Raw genomic sequence first — 27,638 nt, forward strand, 5'->3', positions numbered from 1 at the left:
GCATTATCCATTTGAAATTAAAATAGTTTAAAAGAATTAAAAATAATGTATTTTAAATTTTTCTTTTAATTTTAAAATAGCAAGCAGAAGATTGAAACAGAAATTTGGACGGAAATAAAAGTTCACATCACAATAAATAATGCAGTATAAACGAGGGAACTTCATCCATTATACATGAAAAAGTAATTGAAAACAAATAAAGCATTTTTTATTAAACAGCTTTTACTAAATTAAAAACCATGTTTAAACCGAAATTAAATAATTATTTACTTTATCTAGTTAATAGTAGTGTTAATTTAATCAGTAGTTCTAAACAACAAATTGCACTTAACGTGAAAGTGCGCTGATCTGATAATATGGCTTGAGAGTGGTACCAATTCTACTCTCGTTTGACTTAGTTTTCTTGTGATCCATTCAGAGCTACCAGCTACTTAAACGTACCTTAAGGATGAACTTAATGTTTGCAACAATTATTTTATATTCAACTGTTTTAGTGGTGAGTAAATTCAAAAAACAATAATTTATGTTTGATGCGTAAGTTAATGTGTGGTTGATTTTAAGATAACATTTTTTTTTATTTTGTGTTTTTGAATTTTGGATGCCAGAATTTTATAGAAGCTTCAAATAAAAAATTTCAAAAAATATTTTAAAAAGTAAAAAAATTGGGAAAAATAAAATTGTGGAGTATTGTTTATCTTTTTGATACATTTATCCAAAAGTAAAAAAGAATTTTGCCAATTTCAGTCATTATTTTTTGCCAAGCTTTCAACCTAGGGATTAGGCATCTTTAGGGCTGTCATGTTTTAACAAGTGGGATTTTTGGCAATTTAACAAAGAAAAATGCAAAAAAATAATATCTCCAAACTCCTAATGAGTTTCATTCTCATTGTGGTATAAAAGAGAATGAAATTGTTGATACACTTGCAAAGGAAGCCACCAATAGTGGGGAAATGGCTAATTATAAATTACCACACACCGATATCAAGGGTATAATTGCAAAAGCAGCACTACAAAAATGGCAAACAGATTACAATAATGGTGATAAAGGTAGATTCTATAAAACTATAGCAGATCGGTTACCTAGACAACCTTGGTTTAAGGGAACTGTCACTAATAAATGGGTTGTTACGACAATAAGCAGGCTGAGAGCGAACCACGCGGTGTGCGGATCGTATCTACACAGGATCAACAAAAGGTCCTCTCCTCTTTGCGTAGATTGAGGAGGAGGATTTCAAACATGTAATAATGATATGCCCACGTTATGTGGTAGACAGGAAACGAATGTTTGACGATATATACAGGTATTTAGATGCACCATTTCGCTACGAAGACATTATATTCTCCACCAACATTTATGTGCTTAAGTCGATAGCAGAGCTAGCAATGAAATATGAATGTATTTAAAAGCTATAGCCGAATTAGAATGAATGGAAGAAAATGCTTTGAGAAGGATTACGTGATTTTAATTTCGGTTAAGCTATAAGGATGGCAGGAGCACAGAGTGCTGCTCCATCCATTAGCAGTAGTTTATGTAAATAGCGGTATAATTTAGCACCAGACAAAATTCTAATGACTTATTGCCTCTACGATCCTAGATTACATAATTAAGCGAGTTTTTAGTAGCTTTTTAACATAAATATTTAAAATGGTCTAGTCAGGCTATTTGGGTAGGGTTTTGAAAGCAAAACTGTTGTCCGAACTTATCCTACAATTTTTTTAACACAATAAAATTCCTGAATCAATTAGTGGAATTCTTTCGGCGAGAAGTGAAAATTGAATGTTTAATTAAAGCTGTGGAATTATTGCATAAGGAGTCAGGAAATTTCAGTATTTTATCAGGACATTTTCTGTGCAAGTGATTGAAGCTATTTTTTATTCTAATTTATTATTTTTATTAATAATAATAATCTTTATTTTTTTTTATTAATATTAATTTTTAGACATATTCAGTTCAAATGGTGTTTTGTTTCAGTATATAAAAATTATCTGGTACATAATTTCTGTAATGATTTTTTCACTCTGTCTCTCTTTATAGATAACACTGTCCATCACCAGACAGTGAAAAGTTTTACTTCTAGGAAAGAGGAATAAGGGCCGGCAACTGGATTCGAACCCGGGATCTTCGCGTCCTAACCACTGACTCACCCCATACCTTATATTTATTATTATTTCAGTGTATACTTGAAGTACATTGAATTTTAACTTGCCTAATTCTTCTTAGCTACTATCAGTTTAGATATAGCTTCTATAAATCACATTAAGACTGAATCTTTAATATTTTAAATTGTATCTTTACTTCGTACTTCGAAGAAATAATACATCTTTATTTTTTTTTTATTTTGTAGAAATCAGAGCAGCTGATTGCACAAGACGATTTACCACCAGTTGTTTACAATCCATGGTTTTCTTACATGATGTTGCGATGGCTACTTTTATCCAATCCACAGCTTTTACAACAACTTTTAGAATTTTATCCACCAAATATTATCTCATACAATGGTTTAGCTGAAACTGAATATATAAATACATTAAAAAGTACATCAATACATGTTTACCATCAAGTACAAAATATACAAAATAGTCAAGTATTTGGTTTCAATAAGCATGAATTTAGAGTTTAGATAAAAAAGAAGAAGATAACTAGAGCTTGGGAATTGTTTGTTTAATTGCAAATAAGAGGTGATTTCATATTATTCAAGGAGCACCTTTTAAATGTAATAATTTTAACTAATTGAAGAGAAGTGGACTAACTTGAGGCTTTGGCATCGCAACTTACGAGTGTACTTACTGGAGTACTTACAGGTCTCACACAATACATTAGGGAACTGATGCTTCAAACTTCTTAGAATTGGCAACCCTCTGAACACGCAACATCCAACAATAGAACTAGACACCACGCAACAATAGAAATTATAGGTCGTAATATTTTTTATTAATAGCCAGCCTCTCCAAACTCCTCTAACAATTTTCGTGCAGTTTTTGACGATCAACCCTTATACAACTGTCCTACCGGACAGTTTTAATGTTTGGTGATTAAATTGGAAAACATAGAAACAGAAAGCATGATATTCTGTGTGAACTCTGACCAACAATAAGCTAACTTGAGAAAATCTCTGTATAAATTCACCAAATTCTTGAAGTCACCTACATAATCTTTGACTTTATCCAGAACTGCGGACCAAACCATATTCATCTGCACAATTTCAAAATTTCCACGTTAAATTTATTAATCTCCTTAACTTTAAGGATATAATTTGTTTAACCTTTTATCATCATTCACCTGATTCGGATTTTCTGCTGTGATGAATTATTGAATTTATAAGACCAAACTGAAAATTAGGGAGTCACTTGAAACATGTCGATTTTCAAAGAAATAATAATTATTAACCTGTTCAATCAGTTTAAATAGTATACTTCACAATTAAATAAAGATCTTCAAATTTGTAAAATTATTCTTAATATATTGAATGATTTTGTTTTATATTACATTTTTATTTATTTATACTTATTTTTAGATTATCATTTTGAAAAAATTTTGTAATGATTTATAATAAGAAAACTGTCAACAGATTTTTTTCTTTTTTACAATTTTGTTAAATTTGTCTAGCTTTTTCTTTTATAAATTGAAGTTTTAGGTTAAAAAAAGTTAAAATTTGCGAATTTATAACGATAAAGTAACGAAATGTTACTAAATTTGTTTTGAAAATTGTTTCTCATGACTATTTAACATACTTTCTAATGACTAGAATTAAGCAACAAAAACAGACTGAATTATAAGCTTAACATGAAAAGCCAATTGAAAATATAGTTTTATAAATTTTATGACATAGTGGAATATTTTTGCGAACAAATAACTGTAACTTAAACACTGTTTTTTACAATAAATGCTTTTTATATAATATAGGATTATATACAATAATTTCTTTGTTTATTTATTTTATTTTTTTCCTCCAAAAAACTTCCTCTCTTCTTTAGCGTTCTAAATTTGACTTCGAAGAGGCTTAAGAATGCTTTTTTTTTTTTTTTTAATGTACATTTATAACTTTTATAAAACATTTACACTTTTTTTGTTATTCTGGGAAATATTTAATGAATACAAATATTTTTATTTTATTTTACACATTTTGTTTTTTTAATTTTGCAATTAATATAATTTAATATTCTTACATTTTAAATATTTATATATATATATATAATATATTCTAAAACATCTCCTAATACACTGACTGACATGCTGGTATGTATCACAGATAACATTGTAACACTAACAATGACTAAAATAACAGCTCAAATAATAAATAAAAAGTAATAATAAACAATATAAAAAGAAGTAACGTAAACTTCATGCCATAATTTTGGGCTGGTGGTATTACTTTAAACGAGAGTATGTGCTATTTGTGAACTATCTATGTAAGTAGGCTTAGCTAACTGCGAGATATTTAGTCGAAAGAAATCCTAATAAATATAATCATGAAATCTACTATTCATATGAACTCTGAACTCATCTTACAGAGATTTTCCTTCTAGAAATTACTCGAAAGATCGTTCATGAGAAAGATAAGTATAAATAATTTTTAGTAAAGTTTCAGTTTTCTGGAGTAAGAGCAAAATAATTAGTTAAGGTTGCTCCAAATAAAGTAAGAATTATAAAGTAGAATTAAATATGTTCCTATATTATTTTTTAAAATAAGTGGTACCATTATATTAAAAATAACTGATGCCAGAAGCCTTTTCCCTGCGCTGCCGGCCTTCGGACCGTGTTTCTTCACAATAACAACATTGCAACTCACTCCACCGCTGGAGTGAATGAGCTGTTGAGGCTCTTAAGAAGAAAAAAAAATCAACTGACACTAGCTATACTCGACACTAGACCCTAGCTAGACTCGAACTAGACCAATACAGCCACTTAGCTAATCTCTTCAATTGCAAGCTAAATTCTAGGAATACGCTCTATAAATTTGGAGCTCATAATGTTCTTGGCTACAAATAAAATCCTTCTAAGAATCGCAAGTCATCAAAAACATCCAATAAATAGAATAAAATTAGACCCCTGGATGATATTAGTCATTGAAGTAAGGAAGGTCCAGCATCGAATTTTATATGAGATTTCGAGGATGTAGTTTTTAAATTACTTCTGAAAACTATTGCTTTAGCAATCTACGGTTGTTGAATCCTTCAAAAGCTTGACAAGAAGCACAAATCTCGTTTAATCAACGATATAAATTCTCTAGCCCTAAAAAAAGTAAATAATTTTTACATAAACTTAGTTAAAATGAAAAAATTAATTACATATTTATATTTTTTTTTGTGTGTATTTTTTCATTATATTTAACAAAGAAGTTAGTGAACATAGAAAATAAAATTGTATTATAAGTGACAAGATATGTTCAACAGTGTCAATTCATTAAAAAATATATATATATATTTTGCTTAAGCAATACTTTAATGTTTGATTTTTCTTTATAAAATACCAAGCCTAGCTATAAATATTAAAAAAAAAAAGAAAAAAAAACTTTACAAAATATATCTCAGGTATTTATATAATTTTCATAAAGAAGTACAATTTAAAAAGAATATTTCAATGAACAATGATGAATATATTCATCTCAAGATGAAAATAAGTTTTGGAAGAAACAGAAATATTTGTAATTTTTTAGGCATCCTAAAACTTAATAGTATAATTGAGCCATTTTATGGCAAAACAGATGAATTTTTTAAATATTTTTTTAAGCCACTTCATTTTTTTTTCCTTTTAATATTTATAATTTATATTTTTTATATTAAAATTTAATATTTTACACAAGATCATACATACATACCACTTTCCCACTAATTGCTTTCCACGTTCTTACAAAAACGTTTTTCATGAAAAAAAAAATCATTTATAATATAAGAAGGTGGAAATAAAAATAACTAACAAGCAATCAATATTTTAGGAACTTAAAAGAGTAAATAGGTCCTTTACATTTATTTATTTTCTTTAACAACTTTAAAAAAAAATGCTTCTCTAAAAAAGTATAAGTTTCCAAGAACTCCCTTATACATTGGACCCTTAAGTTTCAGTCCTATTTCTTCTTTTTTTTTTCTTTTAATTTTTATGAAAAGAGTAAAGTGCAATATCACGTATTACAATCGTTCAGGTTATAATTCACGATGAACTAAATAAAAATCAGATATTATTTGCAAAACAAACAGCAATAAAATTAAATTTACTTTAAATAAAGTGAATAATAAATACTTAGTATTTAGCATAATTTTATGATTTGTTTTACTTCTTCCAGCATTTATCGACAGCTACTTATACGAAATCTAAATCTCTCAATATTTCTTAATAATGACGAATGATGACCTGTAATTCTAGCTCATTTTCAAAGGTAGCTTAGGCTCTACCTCAAGAACTAATGCAATTTATTCATTTCTTATTTTTAATTAATTAGATACTAACATCCGTAAATTTTTCCAAATCCAAATTTTCTTTAACATTAAGAGACTTATTACAAATTTTTCTCCTTACCATTTCAAATTTGGAATATTTTGAGATAGAGATCCGCGGAATATCTAAGCTCAACTTGTGATCTGGGGAGTTCGCTCAGTTATTCCGTCGTGATATTAAAAACTTAAAATAACGAGAGACAACTGGACTATTTTTGTCCATTCCAGGACTTGAATAATGTTATATAATGATTGTAATTCGAATGAAACGTCTTGCTTGTAAATATAATTAACGAAGGAAAAAGCTCCTGCATCTAACTGCGGCTTACACTATTTTTCTTGCTTATTTATAAAATCACTTAAAATTATTTTCTCCAAAGTCATGTACAGTTTATTCACTTCATTTTAAGTAAATAATAAAACAGATACAACATTTACTTGAACAGCAACATTGACTTGTCAATAATAAACATTCTCTAGTCACATCACCCATTACTTAAAAAATAAATAAATTAAAACAAAACTGAAAATTAATTAAAGGAAAATTTTTCTCAAAGAATTATATTACAAGTACTATTAATTTTTCAATTTTGGTAAATTTTGGCATGAATTATCAGTAAGACAGTACTTTATGAGATCTTTTTAAATTCTTTTTTTTTTTTTTTTTTGTACAGCCCGAAGATTTCGTTAATGTAAAATTATAAAAAGATTTAGGTAAAAATATAACATTTGTAGCGAAATTATTTCACGTTAATTAGTTTTTTTTTGTACAAACCTGAATTTTTTTTTCTTCATAATTTTCAAATTGAAATGACTTTAATTTCACCATACAACACATTTCTTTTTAGGGTTCATTTTTGAACCTTCACGACAGTTAAAATTTTCAGCAAAGTCTGGTGAATTTGATAATGATCCGATAACTCTAAATTTTGGTGTAGCATGCGTATCTTTTTCAACTTGTAAATTAGTAGCTTCTTCTGTGCTGGCTGAACACCAGACCTATGGGAAGAAACATTTTTTTAAAAAAACAATAAAATTTAACAATTGTGTCAGTCATTGCCAAATTTTAAAGGGAGCTTAACAAAACAATTTAGATTCGTTTAAATCTAAACGGTCAACATAAATCTTTGTTTTGGCATTTTATAAGTTGGCTCAAAAGTTTCATAAAATCTAGTGTACGCGTCACTTGAAATCTGTGGGTCTAAGATCACGAAAATCTTCGTTTTTTTTTTTGTAAATATTTTGTTTCCTCTGCTATAAATGACATTTAAAGTCTTAACAAAAGTTGTAGAGCATAAAAGTCTCTACAATTTGGTTCTATGGAATAATTAAACGTTCATGAGATATAGCACGAAGAGTGGGAGCCGCTCTGCTATATGTTTAGTAACGTTAGGACAACTCTATGTAGTAAGTTTTATAAACTTACAAAATACTATAATTATTTTGTTGTGGCTCAGCCTGGTTGAATAGAATTACTCTCTACCAATTATTTATATCATTTTGGGATCGAATTGCTGCCTGAATCAATAACTAGGCAGGTCTGAAGATTTAGTATTTTCCCCTATTTTCTAAACTACTGGATCCAAAAATAGCCGACCTAATATTTATAATATACGCTCGTCATAAAAATTCATTGTTCGAAAACAAAATTGAGGAAATTCCAGCAAAATTATTGATGATTTTGTATTTTCTTTATTTTCTAAACCTCTACTTGCGGGACTAGCGAAATTTTGATATAATGTGCAGAAAACAGTTAACGTTGTAGTTGGCTAATTTTTGCACATTGAAATCTATAAACATTCATCAGAAACATTGAAATGGAATCGTAAAATATTTAGTATAGGATGTGATGTTTTTACGCCCAACAGATGGCGCTGTTCAAATTTCAAAACAGTCAGTGAAGAACTTTCCAAGATTTAAGATTTTGAACAAACAAACATTTACATTTTTATTTATACATACGTTAATTAGTTAATAACTAAGGTTTCTCAATAATTATAATATTTTTGTAACTTTATAACAGAGTTGACCTAACGTTACTATACATACAGCTAAGCGGCTCCCACTCTTCGTGCTATATCTCATAAACGGTTAATTGTATGAAAAATTTCATAGAACCAACTTTGTAGAGAATTTTATGCTCTACAACTTTTGTTATAACTTTAAAAGTCATTTATAGCAGAGGAAACAAAATATTTAAAAAAAAGAAGATGATTTTTGTTACCTTTGATCACTGATTTCTGGTGACGCGTACACAAGATTCGAGACTTTTGAGCAAACTAATAAAATGCCAAAACAAAGATTTATACAAGTTTCTAGCTTATTATCTTCTATTCCGAGGTTAAATCCTAATTTGACTGGGATAGTAAGGACATTTGATCAATTCAAATATATAGTGTAAAGCGAATCGTTTAATTTCTTAACTTCCTTTTTAAATAATGCATTACAATAAATCTAGGGTTTGTAAAATTGATTTTTGTTATATATAACTTGGAAATTAATTCTAAAATGTTTATTTTAGGCCAGAACTAATGCAGAACATCGTCAACAAAGATAGGATTTCTAGTGGAAATTAAGCGCCCTATCGGTAAGCTGATTGATATTCCAGTCCCATATTTTCTAACATTCAAAATTAATTACCTGAGCAAAACTCAAAAAGAAAAGTTGTTTGTGTGTAAGATTAACAGCTGGTAAAGGTAGTTCTTCTTTATTTTTTGCAGCCCAATCTGTAAACGCTCTATATGCCGCTTTTAAACCACCATTATCAGCAATATTCTCACCTAAAATATTGCATTAATTAAATATATTTCACAATTATCTCTTCTTACTAAAGAGAAAAATGTTTAAAAAATAAATAATGCACACCAAGCGTTTGTTTTCCATTGATGCGTTTGTTATTCATCTGATAAGATGAATATTGATTCACAACACATTCAGCTTGTTCCTTAAACCGGTCAATCGTTTTATTGTTCCACCATTGGTGCATATTTCCATATTTGTCATATTCTCTTCCTGTAATAAAAACGATTATGAGAATAGTTGAAAACATATTTTTGTAAGTACTTGTTAACAGGTTAAAAATATTATTAGCGTTTTAGTAGTAAACTACAGCAATATACAATTATCATGTTTGACTGGATCATTATTTGAGAAAAGCCTTTTCTTAGTAGAAACAAAAATTGATAATGATTAAAAAAAGTTTTAGAAACAAAAAATCCTCCGTTCATTCCCTCAAAATTATTTTACAAGAATAAGAATCTCGACTTTAATTTTATTCTTTTATCATATATTGAATGTCAGCTGTGATTTGGAAAGCCGTCCGTCATAAATATCACAAACGAGTCTTCCATCTACCAAAAGACGACGTCAACAGCAAATCGAACGGAATCCTAGACGGAGTTAGATAATGTAAAGATTGATCCCTCCTCAAAAATAAAAGACATATCCATTACGGAGCAAAACAAATGCACTAACAATTTATGGAATCAAAATAAGTTTGGAAAGATTGGAACTGTGCAGTTCAAAATTAATAGGTTTTATTTTCTCAAGCTTGAGTAAGCTGTAATCGTCTGTTAGCGATTTATAACAGAAATTTTTAAGAAAAAGTAATTTTAAATTTTTTACCTTGATCATCGAATGCATGTGTAAGCTCATGACCCATCACCACTCCCATCGCACCAAAATTTAATGCCTGTAGATGTCGAACATCATAAAAGGGTGCTTGCAATATTCCTGCAGGGAAAGCAATTTGATTCCTATTTGGGGTATAATATGCATTCACAGTAGAAGGTGTCATATTCCATCTGTAAACATAAAATAAACTCCTTAATATTGCACATTTCCCTTTAAAGTTTAACGTTTAATCCAAAGGAAAAAATAGATTTAAAATTGTCAAACTGAAATTTACAATCACTTACCTTGTTCTATTTACAGGCTGGCCTAACTTCCTTAAATTTTGTTTGAGATTATATTGATTTGCGTTAATGTTATTTTGAAAATAATGACCTTCACTAACTTCTAAATCTTTATATTTTTCGTCTAATTGTTTTGGATCTAAGATATAATCTGGAAATCCTGCAACAGAAAACTTAATACAATTATCCTGATAAACGCAAATACACCTTTTTTAAACAAATTATGATTATTTCAACAATAGGTACCTATCATATCGGTAATGGCATCTGCTTTAGCTTCAGCTAGTTCTCTAGTTTCTTTATCCATCCATTTCAATTCTTTTAAATTTTCTTTGAAGGCAGTACGTACTGCATTTATCATTTCTTGCGCCTACAAGTTTAATCTCACTTAATGAGAGTTTCAATATTGAATTTCAACCATTTTCAAGTTTGAACAGAGGAGTTGAATTCAGTTGAGTAAAAGAGCATTAAACTTACATTATTTTGCTTGCTTATTTTTGTTTTGTATATATGTATGTATAATATATACATTAAATAAATAACTATTAAAATAAATAATCTCATATGGGTTTCAAGTCATTATTACCCAACTTTTAAGCAAATATGTGTATGCGTACGTTTACAAAGTATCCCAAAAACGAAAAAATCGCATAAAGCTAAACTTTATATTATTATTCGATTTAGTCCCATCAGCAGGCTAGACTGTAACTTCAAGTTAAATATCCAGAAGTATTTTTTTTGTTTTTATTCTCAATGGTTGACGCAACAAGTGAAGTAACGTAACGTAAATGAGGTCAAAATCTCTACACAAAACTCAATAATCTACCTATGATGATGGTTGTAAGCCTAAAACGGGTCAGAGATAGAATAAATTGTGTACTAAGACGGATATAATCAAAGATATTAGGCAGCACTGCGGGCTTAACCCCACTTTGAACTCTTCATTTCTATCTAGCTCGTCTGAAACTATAAAAATATTTTCTTGTTTTTATGAATTAAAATTCATAAAATTAGAAGGAAACCATGGTTTGAAACAATAAAATTTAGGTTGTTTAAAGGTATTTTACACATGACTATGATCTGAGCAAATTCTCTACGAGTCAGGGTAAGATACAGTTTCTTCTGTTGTATTTATTAAGGTTCTAACGCCATCAATTCCAGATTATTTCATTGCATATTATTTTTCCATACCTATACTAACTAAAGGGTCATATTTCCTCTTAAAAAAAATGATTTAAATGTTTAATTACTTTTGATTTCGATTTTCCTTGAAAAACCTCCCTAACGTACATTGCACCAAGAGCAAATCCAAGAACATTGTTTGTATCGGTCACACAATATCGCCAGGATTCTTCGCCACCTTCTGTACCAATTAAAGCTTTCTTTAATCCTTTATAAGCATCTCTGAACGGCCTTGATAAGCATGCTGTCATACTGCGTACTGTTTGCCATACTAGATAATTATTTATAGTTCTGAAAACAATAACATTTGAAATGTATTAAATAAATTACCAATAATTTGAATTAAACAAAATGCTTAATTTAACTCTCTTTATTAACAACTACATACTTACATATTTCCTTCTGAAGTGTTCATATATTCATTTAGGACAATCGTTAAATTTGCAAGATAGTTCGGAGCATAAACAACAACCTTTTCTTTGTCTGTAATTTTCTTTCTTACTAAACGTAAAGCGTCAGAAAAATATTTTTCCCAATTTATCTGTAAATGAATTAAATATTAAAAGGTTTATGTACAAGTTTTCTCAAGGGAAAGCTTGGGGATTCCGGAGAGTAAGAACATCTTACGGTAAGTCCGGAATGTTACATCTTTGGTAGGCCTAACAGAAGCGTCTTACGGGTTATCTGAAGTAATGCATGTGGAGAGATATGTATCACTTCAGGGCCAGCGCGCCTTTGTATCTTTATTAATATAATAAAGAGGTTTATGTACCAAAATTTGTATTCACTTAAGGGCTCTAAAACTATCAAGTTCTTACAATAAATGTTAAAAGTACTTTGATGACTCATGGTCACCATTACTTTCACTTCATATAGCTTATATTTATTCTGAACTGGGGAACGCTTAAAAGCGCTCTTATTTCTAAGTTTAAGGAATTTCTGTCAAACAGCAAGGAAGCTTGAACAATATGGAGGGTACGAATATCTTATGATACTGTAGGCAAACCAAAAATGTTACATCTAAGAGAAGGCCCATGGAAAGAAAGTATGTGACTTAAATAATACTTAAATAATCGTATTACCTTTATTAAATAATTAATAAAAACATAATTCAAAGGCAAATTTGCTGATTGTGGAACCTTCTATCGTCTAATCAATTCTTATACTAAACGTTTTATAGAAAAATTTTCTCAACAATATTTTAAGTATATTGTTTTAATAAAAACGTTCCTTATATAAAAATCTGACACTATTAAGCTCATTTCATGCTTTTGAAAGCAAAAAACAAATTCTACGAACTGGTTTATCTTTTTAAACTAAATTAAATACTAACAAATGGTGCTAAATCCTGTAATTCAGCAACTGCCATTAAATTGTACATTTTTTCTTCATCTCTTCTTTCATCAGCAGGAATTGTGATTTGAGCCAGCCTAGTTTCAAATTCTATGACTTCTTTCATTAAAGATTTGGTTCGATTTCGTTCACCACCAAGTAACACACCAATCTGTAAATTAATATTTAATTATTATATGAATCTACAGCAAAGATGGTCCATTGTCTATTTAAGGTTGTAGATCATCCAGGAAATGTCTAATGCCATTTGTAACGTTAGCTGTTAGCTAATAAGAACAATTTCTGAAAGTAATTCGTTAATCTTACCTCGGTCATGTATTCTAAATAAGCATGAAGTATTTTTTCGTTGGCCGTAGCGTTCAGATACGTGTCCCTGGTAGGTAAAGTTAATCCGCCTTGATCCACCTAGAAAAAGAAAAACTTTCAAGAAAAATGGAAAAGCGAATTACACGAAATATATAGAAAAAAATTATGGTTTGGGCTTCCATGTTTGCTTTTCCATGATTGTTTTCGGTGAAAAGATAAATTTAAAGGTAACATCAATTTTAGTAAAGAAAATTATGTCTTACCTGGATAATATGAAGACTAGAGTTACGATCGTCCTCTTGTACAGCCCAAGAGAACAGACCACCCATGTTGTAACGATTCTGTAAAATCTGCAAAGTATTCTGAAGACTCCATTTCTCAATATCAAAATTATCATCAATACTCCATCCACCAACTTCTTTCAGTAAGTTCAACATTGGTGTAGCACCAAGTGTTTCTATAGTTTCATTTGAATCCATACAAGACATGTAATAAAATTTAGCTTTCTTTTCTGCTTTGCTTTTTATTTCTTGCATCGGTTTTTCTGAAAATACATATTTAAATTATATTTAAAGAAAATAGAACAGATATATCCACTTTATTTATGATGGCAGACAAAAGCATGTTTTTAAAAAATGGTTTATTGTTCACTGGTGACAATTTTTAAGATATAAATTTGTTGAGTTGTTATGAGATCTCTTTTGAAGTTTTAAATGTGCCATACACCAGACAATGGCGCTGTTCCTACTATCAAAGGGTGTAAAATCGATAAAATGAACTTTTCCTTGCAAATGACTAAAACTGAGAATGCAACATTAAAAGGCAAGGCAAACTGTGATTTAGTTTTCCTCTCAGAGAAGTGCTCAAATCATTTTTCTCGGATATTGACGTGCGTGTAGATATCTCAGTCTAACATAAATTACACTTTACTGGCACTTTCTACACACACATAAGTTGCAATAAACAATAATTATTAAATAGTAATATGAAAAATACACGACAAGTATTGATTAATTCCTTCGAAAAATCATTCCCATATTGTATCATCTATCATCTTACATCATTAGATAGTAAGAGTTTTAAAAAAGTTTTAAAGTAATTAAATATTGAAAATATAGTTAGCTACGAAGTGCAGGATAATATCGATATTTTCATCCGTCAAAAAACTTCGAGTGCTTCGGCGGTTGAAATCATTAACAGTAAGATTATCACCTCTAAATGCTCAACTCTCACTGTGCATTAATTGATAGAACACGAAGAACACAATATTTGAGCGTAGATTAAAAGATAATTTTTGTGACTTATTTATAAACTCACTGCTTTCAAAACCAATTCATTATGAGAGCTTTTGGTAAATAAATATCCTGGAAGCCTGAGAAGAGATAAATTTGGAGTAGAAGAGAACTTGCTGTTCGAAAATAAGTTTCAAAGATGGAAAGAAAGATCAGTGAAAATGTGTTGTAACACACGTGATTACATATTTCTGTTAAAAGTGTATTGTTGCTATTTGTTTCTATGCTACGCAATACTGATTCAGTCTTAAGACTGAAATTATGATGAAGCTAGGAACAACATGTTGTTTCTAAATGTACATATATTGTAATATATACGTATTACATACTAATTACTAGCATAATTTTAATTTAATCAAAACAATGGTATTATAATATAAATATATTCCAGGAATGGTTCTCAAAAACAGCTAATGCTCTAGTAAGCTGGTTGAGAACAGGCAAAGTGTGTAATCTGTTTCATAATGTTTATTTTCATTACAAAAGTTTGTTTTTCAGGAGCATCTTTCATGTAAGTCTCATTTGGCTTAAAGCCAAACTTATACCTCAAAATCTCAAAATATTGTGTACTTCGAATAACTCAAGCTTGTTCATAATACATGGACGTGTTGAAGCAACAGTTTGCCTGGAGATATACTATTTAAAAAAAATACCCACATCTCTGCAAGTCATTTGTTCATTGGCCATTGTGATGTCTAGTGCAATCATGTTTGACTGGATTCCATGAATAAGAGGTTAGTCTCTTCTCCTTTAAACGGTTTATTTTCTCCCATGGTTTGAGGAAAGTCATTCTTCACCTGTTGCTTGGCTGCAGGACACGGAGCCAATTATTTCTTTTCGTGATGGTTAGCGATTTTCCATCAGTTCCTGCAGAGGCTCCTTATTTTGTTCTTTTTTTTTATTATACTTGGTATTGCTTTTAGCAGAACTGTCAACGGTTAGTTTAGAGTATTATTTTTGTAGTCTGTTCTGATTTTTAAATGTTAATTCCTCAATTAAATTTACTAACTTAACAAGTGAACTTTATTTAAATGTGAGTTTCATCAAAAATCAAAAGTTGTCCAGTTTCTTGGACGTCAATAAGACCAATACATATTTCAGTCATTTTAAAAAAAGGCTAAACAAGCAGTAAAACGTTTGCTTAGATGAACATATAATTATGTGTGATGGATACTTCCAAATGATTGTGTTTCTTCATTGTGTCAGATAAATATTCAAGGCTATTCTATTCTTCGAACGACTGCCTCTTCCTCAGCTTGTTTTGTCTTGTCCACTATTTTTGGTCAAAGCGAAATTTCAAGATAACCCCGACACTGCTGGTAAGCATTGTAAGGTGGGTGTTGATTTCACAGGAAAAAAAAAAATCAAGTCACAGCTTGAGAAAATGTGTCTCAGCAAAAGGCTACGAAGAAAGAAGGTAAGTTACCCCGGTAACGTAGACTTAACCTGCCCAAACCCTGATGATAATCAGGAAGGAAACCAGCCTTGATCTCATATTCGCTTGGGCATTTATTCATTGAAATTAACCTCGAAAAAAGCTCGCAAAAATTAGCACGTCTTCAAAAAATGAGGTAAGATACATTCTTGCAAATTACTCTTTTATTTTTGCAGATCTGTTTGAGTTAAATATAGATAGCGAATTTTTAGTTCGTTTATTGAGTTTAGTACCGTAAGAAAAGATATGAAATTTTGTTCTAAGATGTTTACAGTTCAGTAACAAAAACATATATGTTTTAAAAATAATTATTAAATTGATTTGTACCTAGAGCATTTTTCATAACTAACTGATTCTGCTGATCCAATTTGACAAATGTTCCCCACATAGATTTGCCATCCGGAATTGGATTGGCTTTTATCCAGTTACCGCAAGCAAATTGGTAGAAATCATCACAAGGATCCACACTTCTATCTATGGACGACACAAGTGACGCAGCAGTAGTCACACATACTTCTGTCAGGCAATACGATTCTTCTGTAACAAAATATTATTCACTTTAAGGAACATAAAAGCATGTCTTTTGTTAGTGTTCTCAGATTGGAATTCAATTCTTAGGAAGCCGAACTAAATTTGCAAATGGATTTTTGTAAGAAGTACATAATTCATTGATAACTTAAATGATTAGTTTCCCACATGAAGAGAATAAGCAAGTTGAAAGGCCTGATAAACATTATATTTCTAGACTGATTTTTAAGTAAGCATTAACGAAAAAGTAATATCAATAGATTTAAGTGTTATACATTTTAGTTATACACGCAAGTTAATACAAGATATTTCAGCTATGGAAAATACTCGCTGAGGCTGTTACTGACCATTGTTGGACAGCACACTCTCTGACCAGATAACAACTGCTATTAGGCAGTTAAAAGTTTAACGCTGAGTGTGCTAAATGTTACCGTTAAAACCCTTATCACACAGTAAAGGGAAATAAATCTCGGCAAAGCACTGATAATTATCCTTTGTACATTCATGAAACTCTAGGTTCTAAGCGAACACAGTAGAATCTTGTGAATAAGTGCTATTAAACATTCAAACCTTATAGAAAACAGAATACATTATCTATGATTCGAGACATTTTGAGCTCTAACATCCGTGATATTCTCTAAAATTATTGAATTTTTTGTTTGGAGGAATTAAGTCACTTTTTATGAAATTAAGGCCAAAGCATAGGGTTGTAAATTAACTGTTAATTTGTTTCCTAAAAATTCCGTTTAAATAGGGCCATATTGTTTCCATAATTGTCTCGGTACTTGTTCGGTAATTACTCCCGAAATTTCCAAAAATTATAAAAATATATAATTCAGAATTTTATTTAAGGTATATAAAAACAAGAGCAAAATAATTGCATTGTTTATGTTGTTAAGAAGAGTTGCCCGCTGGGATGCAAGTGCCATTGTTATCCGTTATACAATGTACAACTAAATCATTTTCAATTGATGCCAATTTGATGAAAACTTATCAATTGGGACTGTATTAATTTGTGTACGGCAATGAAAATGAATTCCGAGACTAGCTGTCTCTTTTAGAACAATAAAAGTCACCTAAATAACAAATTTCCTATTTGAATGATCTCAACTCAGATCTATTATCTATTCCAAGTTTGTAAATCCATTTAAGACAACTCGCTCAGTAAATCCTAGGATTATCTGGACATTTTGTAATTGATGTATTTAGCCTAAGAAATGAACTTTACACTAACCATCCTTGGGTATATACAAAGTTTACTTTGACACATCTGGAACTGTGTAGGCTTTAACCTTCATGACTTTAATCAAGAAATTCATCAAGCTACAGTAGGGATTAACACTTTTGTCCCCGATCACTAACGCTAGACTGATACATGTCAGCAAAGTTGTTGCTGAAAGTTTTACAAATTCCTATTAGAACTTTTACAATTTTGTTAGTGTTAATTTATTCACTAGAATTATTTGATTAGACATTTGTTAATTGATTGTCCAATTAGATGAGGAAAATGTGATAAGTACAAAAGATAAGTTATTTCTTACAGTTTAATTATCTCTATTGTTATCATCTGGACGTTCTCGCAATCTTCATCTTTATGGATTAGCTCTGAGGTCTCGTCAGTCCAAATTGTCGCAAGGTGTCCGGGGGTTCGATTTTGAGATGGTGTCGAGTCTTTCACGGACTTTGTTGACACTCTCAAGAGATCATTGTGTTTCATCTACTGTGCAACCACCCCAAAGTCGAACACCAATTTTAAGGAGGTCACAGAATTTATTTTCTGATATAAGAATGAGGTCGACATTGTATGCAGCAGCTTGCCTTAAGATTGGTGGCATGATTGCTCTATAATTTTCCATATTAAGACCAACTTACATGTAATAAATAAATAACACTTTAATTAAAAAGTAGACTTTTTTTTACACTCATCCAATACAAACGTAGAAAGCTCGAATTCGTGTTTATGTTTAAAATTCGTTGATATTTCTGACAGCGTATCCCCAGCCAGAATAACGATGCCCATAGTTCATATAATATATTACTGATACAAGGTCAGCTTTGACCTAAATTTTAAATTTACTGAATCTACATTTAATGATTATGAATTTCTCGATTTGTATATTTTACTTTCCAACACAAAACAATAAGTATAATAAAAAGGAAAACATTCTATTTTATTTAATCCTTATCTCCGTCTGAACACAGAGTGTATAAATAATTTACTTCAGAGCTTGTATAATGTCTGGCTGTTTTGCAGACAGTAAAGCGCCATTATAATTATTAGTGCTGTTTCCGCATCCCAGAAAGCTTGCCCCAGGGTACATCATGTACCCTCTTCATTAGCGGACCAACATCCTTCGCTTAGTAATAATGTCGTCTTAATAAAAATAATAATACTGTTATTATTGTAATCTTTCCTTTTATTGTACATTTTAAGGAAATGTCTTATTGTCTCTTATAACAATAAAAAAAATGAAATAATCAATTTCTATCTTTCCTTATAAATGAAATTTATAGATGTCCTTTTATTTGCAAATCAATAAAGTTGTCGCTACTTATGAAAAAGTTACTTTTTCTCTCCATTATTTGATATTAATTTTTATAATTCATAAACAGAACTTTGCTGAAATTCAAATTAAATTCATTACTTCTTGAACTAAGAACATTTTTCTTACAAACAAAGCAGAGTGCTTCAAAGCTGAGCTTATCCAAAATATTATACTCGTAAAAAAAAAAAGTATTGATCAATTAGTCTTTAAAAACTTCTCACATTTCAGCGTGCAAATACAGCTTTGGACAAAAAGATCATTTTGTAATGCTGCTCTTAAAACGTTAAGTTAAACGTAGCCTGAACATTTAAAAATTTCATTTTTTTAACATATCATTGCTTTCATTGACTGTAAACTCCAACATTCGGTGTACTTCGTTATGAAAACTTCTATAGGATTAGAGAAGCTAGTGCCAAAATCTCAACTTTTTCTGAGATGCTCCCTGAGCAAGTGCTTTATTAGCATGATGGAGCCCACGACAGAGACGTAGGCCAATTAAGTTGCAGCGGCTTAGAATACCAACTTCCTAAAAAAATCTTTCTATCTAGAAAATAATAACGCATCACATAAATTATTTTCTCATTATCTCCAAAGAATATTTACAACTTTATAAAGTTTCCTAATAGAATTATATTTTCACTTAGTTCCAAACTTTAATATAACTTTCTTGATGTAAGCTTGTAGATTTCTTATTAATCAACAGTAAAACTTTTTCCAAACTTACATTTTTGTAGTGCTGAAAAGTTGTGTATTTGTTATTGTTTAGGTGATTTTCCTGGGAGAAATGAAAGAAGGAAGATTTCATTCCAATAATTTATTATTTATTAAGATATTTTTTTTTAAAGATTAAAAAAAATAAAAGACTGCTATGCTATTAAGATTCTGAATCTTCTATTACTGCGGCCTATTTCATACGTTTTCTTGAGAATCTCTTAATTCTCAAAACACTTTTTTATGGTTTTAAATTTAAATTATTGGTGTAGTTGTAAATCTAAACTCTAAAATTTGGAGAGAAGAGCCAAATACTGAGTGTAGTAGTTTCAAATATTTGTAAATAATTAAGATTACAGCAAAATAAACATCTGAAGCTTTATTAAAAGAGAACATGAAGCACAACTCCTTTTTTGGCCACTGATTTGTTCAATACTGTTAAACAAATTTGACAAAAGTAGAGAAAGATGAGTTTTTCGTGATCTTTACTCAATTTCATGGCAAAGAACAAGTTATCAAAAAGCAATCTTGTAGTTTAAGATGGAAATGGTCAAAGGATCCCTTGGTTTACTCTTCTGTAAAATATGCAGATCCTTGTATAACTGGAAGTTAGGTTCAACAAATCTGATCTAAATCTAAATGAACAAATCTGAGCAATAATTTTATTTGGTTAAAAATAAAATTCACCAATGAATACTTATTTTAATGGAAACCTCCTACTATTTTTTTTTTAAGAAAGAAGGGAGTAAATTTAATTCAGAATCACAGAAGATAAAGTTTAAAACAATAATTAGATGTAGAGTTCTACGGCAAAATGTGTTTAAATTTTAATGCAAAGATAAACAAAAAGATATAAAACTTCTTTTACCTTACTTATTTGAAAATGAATCATTATATAAAAACCAGAAATAGGCATGTAGTTTAAGATAGACCGTTTTCCCGTTAAGTTACCAACTAAATGGTTGCTGGTTATGGGAGTCTTTTACGAGCTATTATGGGATAGTAGTTTTCATTGGAAACTATTATTTCCTATTCATTAACTTCCATTTCCTTTCTTCATCTTATCCGGTGGTTAACCTTTCTGGTTTATTACCTTTTTATTATTAGCTTTTTCTGTGAAATTTATTTACTTAAAAAAAAATAAGTTCTCGGCATGACATGTTTAATGATTGTTTTTAGTAAGTAGTTTTATTCGATTTCACCTTTTGGTGAGCTTCATAATAGTACCGTCTGATTGAAGAGCTCATATAACTACATGTTTTGAAGCTAGACATTCCGCATTAGCAGACCCATTATGTGTTACAAATCAATGAAAAGAAATGCTTTCTAACCGGCGAAAATTGAATAGAAGATGTGATTGATTGTAACGCAGTTATCCAGTAGGTAGCTAGCCAAGAAGAATAAGTAAGCCCCATTTTTCAGGCGAGCTTTATGTACATCTACCGATTAGGTAGACTGATTTATTTTCTCTTAATTTAAACAAAATCCAAGGGGATTCCGCTAAAACAATGCAGGCTATCATATAGCATATATTGTTCAAGATATGGTTCTAAATCAGTGGTACCTGGACTTCCCATTCACGTACAGTTAGTGGGAGATCAAATTTTGATGGTAATCTATAAGGTTCTGTCTAATTTCGATAAGTTTCCCATTAAAAACCTATGGCTAAATAATAATAATAATAATAAAAGCCTGCGTAAAATCCAAATATAAGAAAAACGAAATTCAATATACATTGAAAGCTTACTGTTTCCCAAGCATTGTAGGTCCAAGCTTTAGTGCTGTTAATCACATTATCCCAACAGAGAATATTTTCATATGGTGGGGGTAGACCATTGTTTACATTTTGCGAAAACTGAACCAGCTATCACAAATTATTTACTTTTGCTGCCATAGCCTCAGGATCTAATTAATAATTAATGATACTTGAATATTAATATTTTAATTTTCTTTTACCTCAATTTAATCAGCTTCCGATGGAATTATAGACGCTTTATCCATGGAAATGCAGAGTTCATTGTAAACCAACGCTAAGTTTTATTTTGTAATGTTACAGAATTTAGGTATTCTTATATTTCAGATAAATTTAATATCATATTTTTTCAGTAAATCTACACCCAAAAATTACGAGTACTTTGCAGTAAGTTAATGGGGTAAGAAAATTTTACTATCCTTAAAATGAGCGGTAATCCTATATAGAAGGATTTTATATTTGTCTGAGATCTGGGCTTGCAGATATGGATCTTTGATTGAGCGTGGGCAGGTGAATTTCCTTAAAAAGTTACTGTGTTTGGCTATATCAACCCCAGACTCGTATGTGAGATTGGAGACTGGCCGTATTCACACCCAATTGAAGATATTTAAGAGAATGCTCAAATGGTGGGTCTGTCTGCTTAATATGTCAGATGATAGAACGCCTAAGATCTGCTACAACAGACTAGCTGCACTCTTGGATACTTTTGACTTGCCCTTTAACTGGACCCATGACTTGAGAAACTGTTTAACCTCTATTGGCAGATCTGTTGTTTGGATGGCTCAAGTTGTCAAGTTAATTGAAAGTGAATTTAATAATATGGTATTTGCGTACAGTAACAATTTGTTAAGTAAAGATATTGACAAAGTTATCAGTTCTAGTTATAATAATTATTATAGAAGTTTGTGTTATTTCAATTTTGATGACTCATATATATTATTTAACACTCATATTAACAAAATTAGAGCTGGCTGTCAGTTACGTTTAGCCTCCAAGCACCATACCAGACTATACATTAAAGGTGAAAAGTTTATTTTCGACAAAGAACAATGCCGTTGTTGCTCACTTGGACATAGAGAGGATATTGTTCACTTTCTGGTAAACTGTCCTTTATATTCTACAGCTAGAACTAAATATTTAAGTAAATATATAAAGAATGTGGACGACTGTAGTAATGTGATCACCATACTGGATATTGTTTCTATTGAACAACTCAATGATATTTACTTCTATATTCATAGCAGCCTTAACTTAAGGAAATTAAAGTTACAAATTTAACTGATTATAAAAAAAAAAAAAAAAAAATAAATGTATAAACCTAAATGTGTGATTTTATAATATTCAAAAATTCATTTAGTATCCTGTGCTGGTTCATTTAGATTATTTTCTTGTAATATTATTATTATTATTATTATTATTACTAAGTATTGGTTTTATTTTATCTAAGTTATTATACTGATAAAGATGTTACTTTCTGTTTCTTTTTTATGTAATTTCATTTTTTGTTTTGTTTTATGTTCTTCAATTTTGTAAATACTTATGTAAATACTTTACCCAACTCCCTACAATAAGCCTCAGGCTTTAATGTAGTATAAATAAATAAAAATAAAAAAAATATAGAAGGATTTAGATCTGAGTACATTAGCACTCCAATAATGCAGCAGAATATACTGAATTAAAATGAATAGAAAAGTACTGAACATATATTCTGTTATTTACTTATCGATATACAGATAGATTTTATATTTTATAAAAGAAAAAAAGAAAGAAAAATAGGTAGTTCCATATTGTAATATATAGTAAAAGCGTACATATATACACAAAAATATATAAACATACCCTGAGGTCTAGTGTTGACATGGAGGAAATGAAGTCTTCTATCTTGTCTGCCAGTCGCACTCAGCGCCAGTGACAACAGAAATACGATAAGCAATAGTGATACCACTGATAATATTAGACATTTTTCCAACAAGGTGCGAGATTTCCATATGGTTGTACCCTGTATATAAAAAGAAAATCATGTTTCAATAAATATTTTTTTTTTATATTAGCAGTTATTTCTTAAGATTTACATTTCAAAAAATTAGGAAATAAAAATTAAAATCATGCAAGTTCTATTTTCTAATATTTTGCAAAAAAAAGAAAAAGATTATTGGTTTTATAAAAGTGGTAGGGCTAACTAAAGCTACGAATGCATAATATATTAAACTCTTGCAAAGAATATTAAATGAAAGGCACTGCAAGAATAAAATTATCATTATTTCATTTCTGTTTTAATTGCTTTCGTTGGCCTTAACGATTTGAAAATTTGTTAGTTAAAAAGAGAATTCTTTAAATCTTGAAGTATTCATAGTAATAGTAATCACTCCAGTTTTCTGCTTCATTCAGTGTTTTGCTAGTACAGTCGACTCTCGATAATTCGAATTTTTCGATAATTCGAACTCTACAGCTGCTAACTTCGGTAAATCGAAAAAATTCAGTGTATTTAGTTACGCTCGATAATTCGAAATCCTTTTCTTAACAACGGGGGGAGAGAAGGCTCTATAATTCGAACGAGGCCACCTTCCCCTCTTTATAATTCGAATTTTCCCTAGTAATGTTTACTTCTCATTTTCCGCTTATTGTCCATTTCCTGCGTAATGTTTCCCTCCTTTCAGCCCAGTTTAACTTTCCAATTCTCTTTCTTAGTTTGTCACGATGGGGAAGTACGTCTCCCTTACTATGTCCCACAAAGAAAACAGTATCGTGGCCGAGAAAAGTGGTTCGAAAAAAAGAAGATATCGCCTAAACTTTCAATATTCCACCATCAACGCTTTCTACAATTCTAAGTCACTGACTAAGTCAAGCCACATTGTAACAAAAAACTGTTCTTCATTTTTTAAATTAGGTACATATGTATATTATTATTTATTGAAATGTTAATACGTACGAGGGTCGTTTGAAAAGTCCGTGCAAAAATAAAAACTACTTAATTTTTTGGGGTAAACCTTTTTTATTTTTCAACATAGTCTCCTTTTAGGCTTATAAACTTCGTCCAACGCTGCTCTAGTTTGTTGATCCCTTCCGAATAATAGGATTTGTCCAAGTCTGAAAAATAGCCATTCGTTTCTGCAATCACCTCCTCGTTTGAATAAAATCTTTTTCCCGCCAGCCATTTCTTCAAATTGGGGAACAAATAGTAGTCCGAGGGAGCCAAGTCTGGAGAATAGGAGAATAGGAATAGGAACCCTATTTCCATTAATTTTGCGACCACAACTGCTGAGGTGTGAGCTGGTGCGTTGTCGTGATGGAAAAGGACTTTTTTGTGGGCCAATCGTGGGCATTTTTCTTGCAGCTCGGTTTTCAAACGGTCCAATAACGATGAATAATATGCACCTGTAATAGTTTTACCCTTTTCCAGATAGTCGATGAGGATTATTCCTTGCGAATCCCAAAAGACAGTCCCCATTATCTTTCCGGCCGAAGGACGGTCTTCGCCTTTTTTGGCGCAGATTCCCCCTTGGTAACCCATTCTTTAGATTGTTCTTTGGTTTCAGGAGTGTAGTGATGTATCCATGTTTCATCCACAGTGACGAAACGACGCTTAAAGTCCTGCGGATTCTTCTGGAACAGCTCCAAACCGTCCTTGCAACACTTCACACGATTTCGTTTTTGGTCAGGCGTGAGCAATCGCGGCATCCATCTTGCGGATAGCTTTGTCATGTCCAAATGTTGATGCAAAATATTATGTACCCGTTCATTCGAGATGCCCACAGCACTAGCAATCTCACGCACCTTCACTCTGCTGTCATCCATAACCATATCATGGATTTTATCAATGATTTCTGGAGTAGTAACCTCAACAGGGCGTCCAGAACGTTCAGCGTCACTTGTGCCCGTATGGCCACTCCGAAAATTTTGAAACCACTTATAAACTGTTCTAATCGAAGGTACAGAGTCACCATAATGTTTATCAAGCTTCTCTTTAGTCTCCTGAGGCGTTTTGCCTTTCATAAAGTAGTGTTTAATCAACACACGAAATTCTTTTTCGTCCATTTTTTTGAAAATCACTCGACTTCCTCGATTCAAACTAATGCCAAACACAAAGAAATAGACCGATCTGGCTGAAACTTGGTGTGTGTTCTTCCAAGAGATGCTACTAACTAAACATAACCTCGATACGCGCCAGTGGTGCTATCTCTCTGACTTTGCACGGACTTTTCAAACGACCCTCGTATGAAATTTTTTTGTTCTTTTTTGTCGTTTTCATTATTTTTACTATTTTACTTGAGGCTATATATGTCTAAAACTTAGGTAAGCTCATACGTATTTTCAATATACGTATGTACATACATATATACATAATAATAACTCTTAATAATTCGCATTTTTTTCCCCTTCTTGATAATTCAAACTTATTGATAATTCGAAGTCTCGATAATTCGAATTTTTCTTGTAGTCCCTTGGATTTCGATTTATCGAGAGTCGACTGTATATATTTACAATACGGGCAATCACCCAGTTACAATGAAATATAATTTAAAGTAACATTTAATAATAACGCAACATATAATAATTTATAGAATATACACATATAATCATGGAATTTACAAATATTGAAATAGAAATAAAATAAAATATAAATATAAAAATAAGTATTGTAATTATCATAAAGTAAATAATTAATCTGAAAAGTAAATAAGGTAAAAATCTAACAATATTAAATATTACAGAAACTCTTCAATAGGTTAACTTTAAAAAAGATTACCTCTGGGAAAAATAGCCATAAAATAAATTAAAAGACATACAAAATCAAAAACTGGTGATGGTTCCAGAATAGACCGAATCGTTTCATATCTAAATGTGATAAGAAGAAGAAAGACTGAAAAATTGTACTTTTTTTTGTAATTACCGCAAAACCAAAAAGTTAGATAGCAATTTAATTATAAAGAATAAAATTTTACATTCAATTTTCATGAAAATTTTAATTAATTAATTAATTAATTAATTTCGTTGGAAAATATGTATATTTTTTAATAAAATTTTCCAAATATTTCTTATATATATTTTTTTGTTTATTCCATAAATTGAAAATTAAATTATTCCTAGTTCCTATGTATGCTATGGAATTTAATTTTGCAGGGCAGGCCTTTATTATATTTTCATTAAAATAACAGAATCTTGTTTTTTTTCGCTCTAGTTTTATTCTTCGTTTTTCTTCGCAAATAATAATGAAAATCTTCCTTTTTGTGGACTCTACTTTCTCTTAGTACTTTTCACTAAATAAATGTTTATTAATGAGTAATTGTATTTATTGTACTTGATTAATAATTAATTCAATGTTGAATCTAATTTGGTAGTTGGACGTAAAGCCCACCTAAACAAAATAGGTATTACTTTACTCTTTTTTTCAGTAAATTTTTAGAGAAGTAAATATTATTATATACTACACAATTAATTGTCTTTCTTATTGAACAGTAAGGTTATACCAACTATGTAAATATCTAAAATATTTTGGTGTTAACAGAAAATTTGTAACTACGAGATTTGTAATGACAAAATTCTTGTTTCACATCAGAATTTGAATGTCTAGTCGCCGGACGCAACATTATTTTTTACACAAATTCTATAAATACCAGCTGTCAACGTAGTTCGCTACTTTGGGCTTTACCTTGACAGAAGACTCACATGGAACCCTCATACTCGACTTAAGAGAGCAGAACTCAACAGACGCTTCCGACAACTGAAAAGACTACTCGACAACAGATCAAAACTCACTCTGGACAACAAAAGACTTATTTATGTAAGTATACTAAAGCCAGTCTGGGCTTATGGCATCGAACTGTGGGGTTCAACCAAACGCTTAAATCTGCAAAGGATCCAGTCCTTGCAATCTAAAATTCTTCGCTCTATAGTAAACGCTCCTTTCTACGTCACCAATCAAACCATTCACACAGACTTGAACATTCCTTTCGTCACACAAGTTGCTGAAACACGATACAGAAATTTCCATCTTAACATTCAAACACATCACAATCCACTAGTACAACATCTATCTTCCAGAACATTTCCAGACGTCTTAAAAGACAGTGGCCTCGCGATCTCCTCTCTGATGAAGAGAGTCAGTAGAAAGTAAATTGTTTTTGGAGTGTTACCACTGGGTAACTTCTCCACTCTGTTATTCTGTTATTTATAGTTATCATTGTT

General features: G+C 30.5%; 2 protein-coding genes across 10 annotated transcripts in view; one reads left to right on the top strand and one right to left on the bottom strand.

Annotated features, from left to right (window-relative positions):
- The first annotated feature begins 418 nt into the window (after positions 1-418).
- Positions 419-3,352, top strand: LOC141457884 (uncharacterized). Its single transcript, XM_074135258.1, has 2 exons — positions 419-496; positions 2,346-3,352. Exons 1-2 carry the CDS (start codon positions 449-451, stop codon positions 2,619-2,621), a joined length of 324 nt encoding a protein of 107 aa, XP_073991359.1. The 5' UTR covers positions 419-448; the 3' UTR covers positions 2,622-3,352.
- Nep3 (M13 family metallopeptidase neprilysin 3) overlaps positions 2,301-27,638 on the bottom strand; it is a 352,598-nt gene continuing 327,260 nt past the window's right edge. For 7 of the 9 annotated variants that reach the window (XM_074135211.1, XM_074135210.1, XM_074135214.1 and 4 more), the window contains 13 exons: positions 23,292-23,451; positions 16,242-16,451; positions 13,451-13,731; positions 13,188-13,286; positions 12,862-13,032; positions 11,921-12,069; positions 11,597-11,819; positions 10,593-10,716; positions 10,350-10,506; positions 10,057-10,235; positions 9,298-9,444; positions 9,073-9,212; positions 7,061-7,431 (listed from right to left, as the gene is read on the bottom strand). In XM_074135211.1, coding sequence (XP_073991312.1) covers positions 7,255-7,431; positions 9,073-9,212; positions 9,298-9,444; positions 10,057-10,235; positions 10,350-10,506; positions 10,593-10,716; positions 11,597-11,819; positions 11,921-12,069; positions 12,862-13,032; positions 13,188-13,286; positions 13,451-13,731; positions 16,242-16,451; positions 23,292-23,451 — 2,217 coding nt within the window. In that variant the 3' untranslated portion in view covers positions 7,061-7,254. Of the gene's footprint in view, positions 2,512-3,440; positions 5,234-7,060; positions 7,432-9,072; positions 9,213-9,297; positions 9,445-10,056; positions 10,236-10,349; positions 10,507-10,592; positions 10,717-11,596; positions 11,820-11,920; positions 12,070-12,861; positions 13,033-13,187; positions 13,287-13,450; positions 13,732-16,241; positions 16,452-23,291; positions 23,452-27,638 lie in introns of those variants that run through there. The other 2 variants (XM_074135209.1, XM_074135208.1) reach the window with 2 other exon arrangements.

The sequence above is a fragment of the Rhodnius prolixus genome, unplaced genomic scaffold, assembly GCF_049639745.1.
Source record: "Rhodnius prolixus isolate KJV_2025 unplaced genomic scaffold, Rpr scaffold_5, whole genome shotgun sequence".
In the NCBI taxonomy this organism is placed as follows: domain Eukaryota; kingdom Metazoa; phylum Arthropoda; class Insecta; order Hemiptera; family Reduviidae; genus Rhodnius; species Rhodnius prolixus.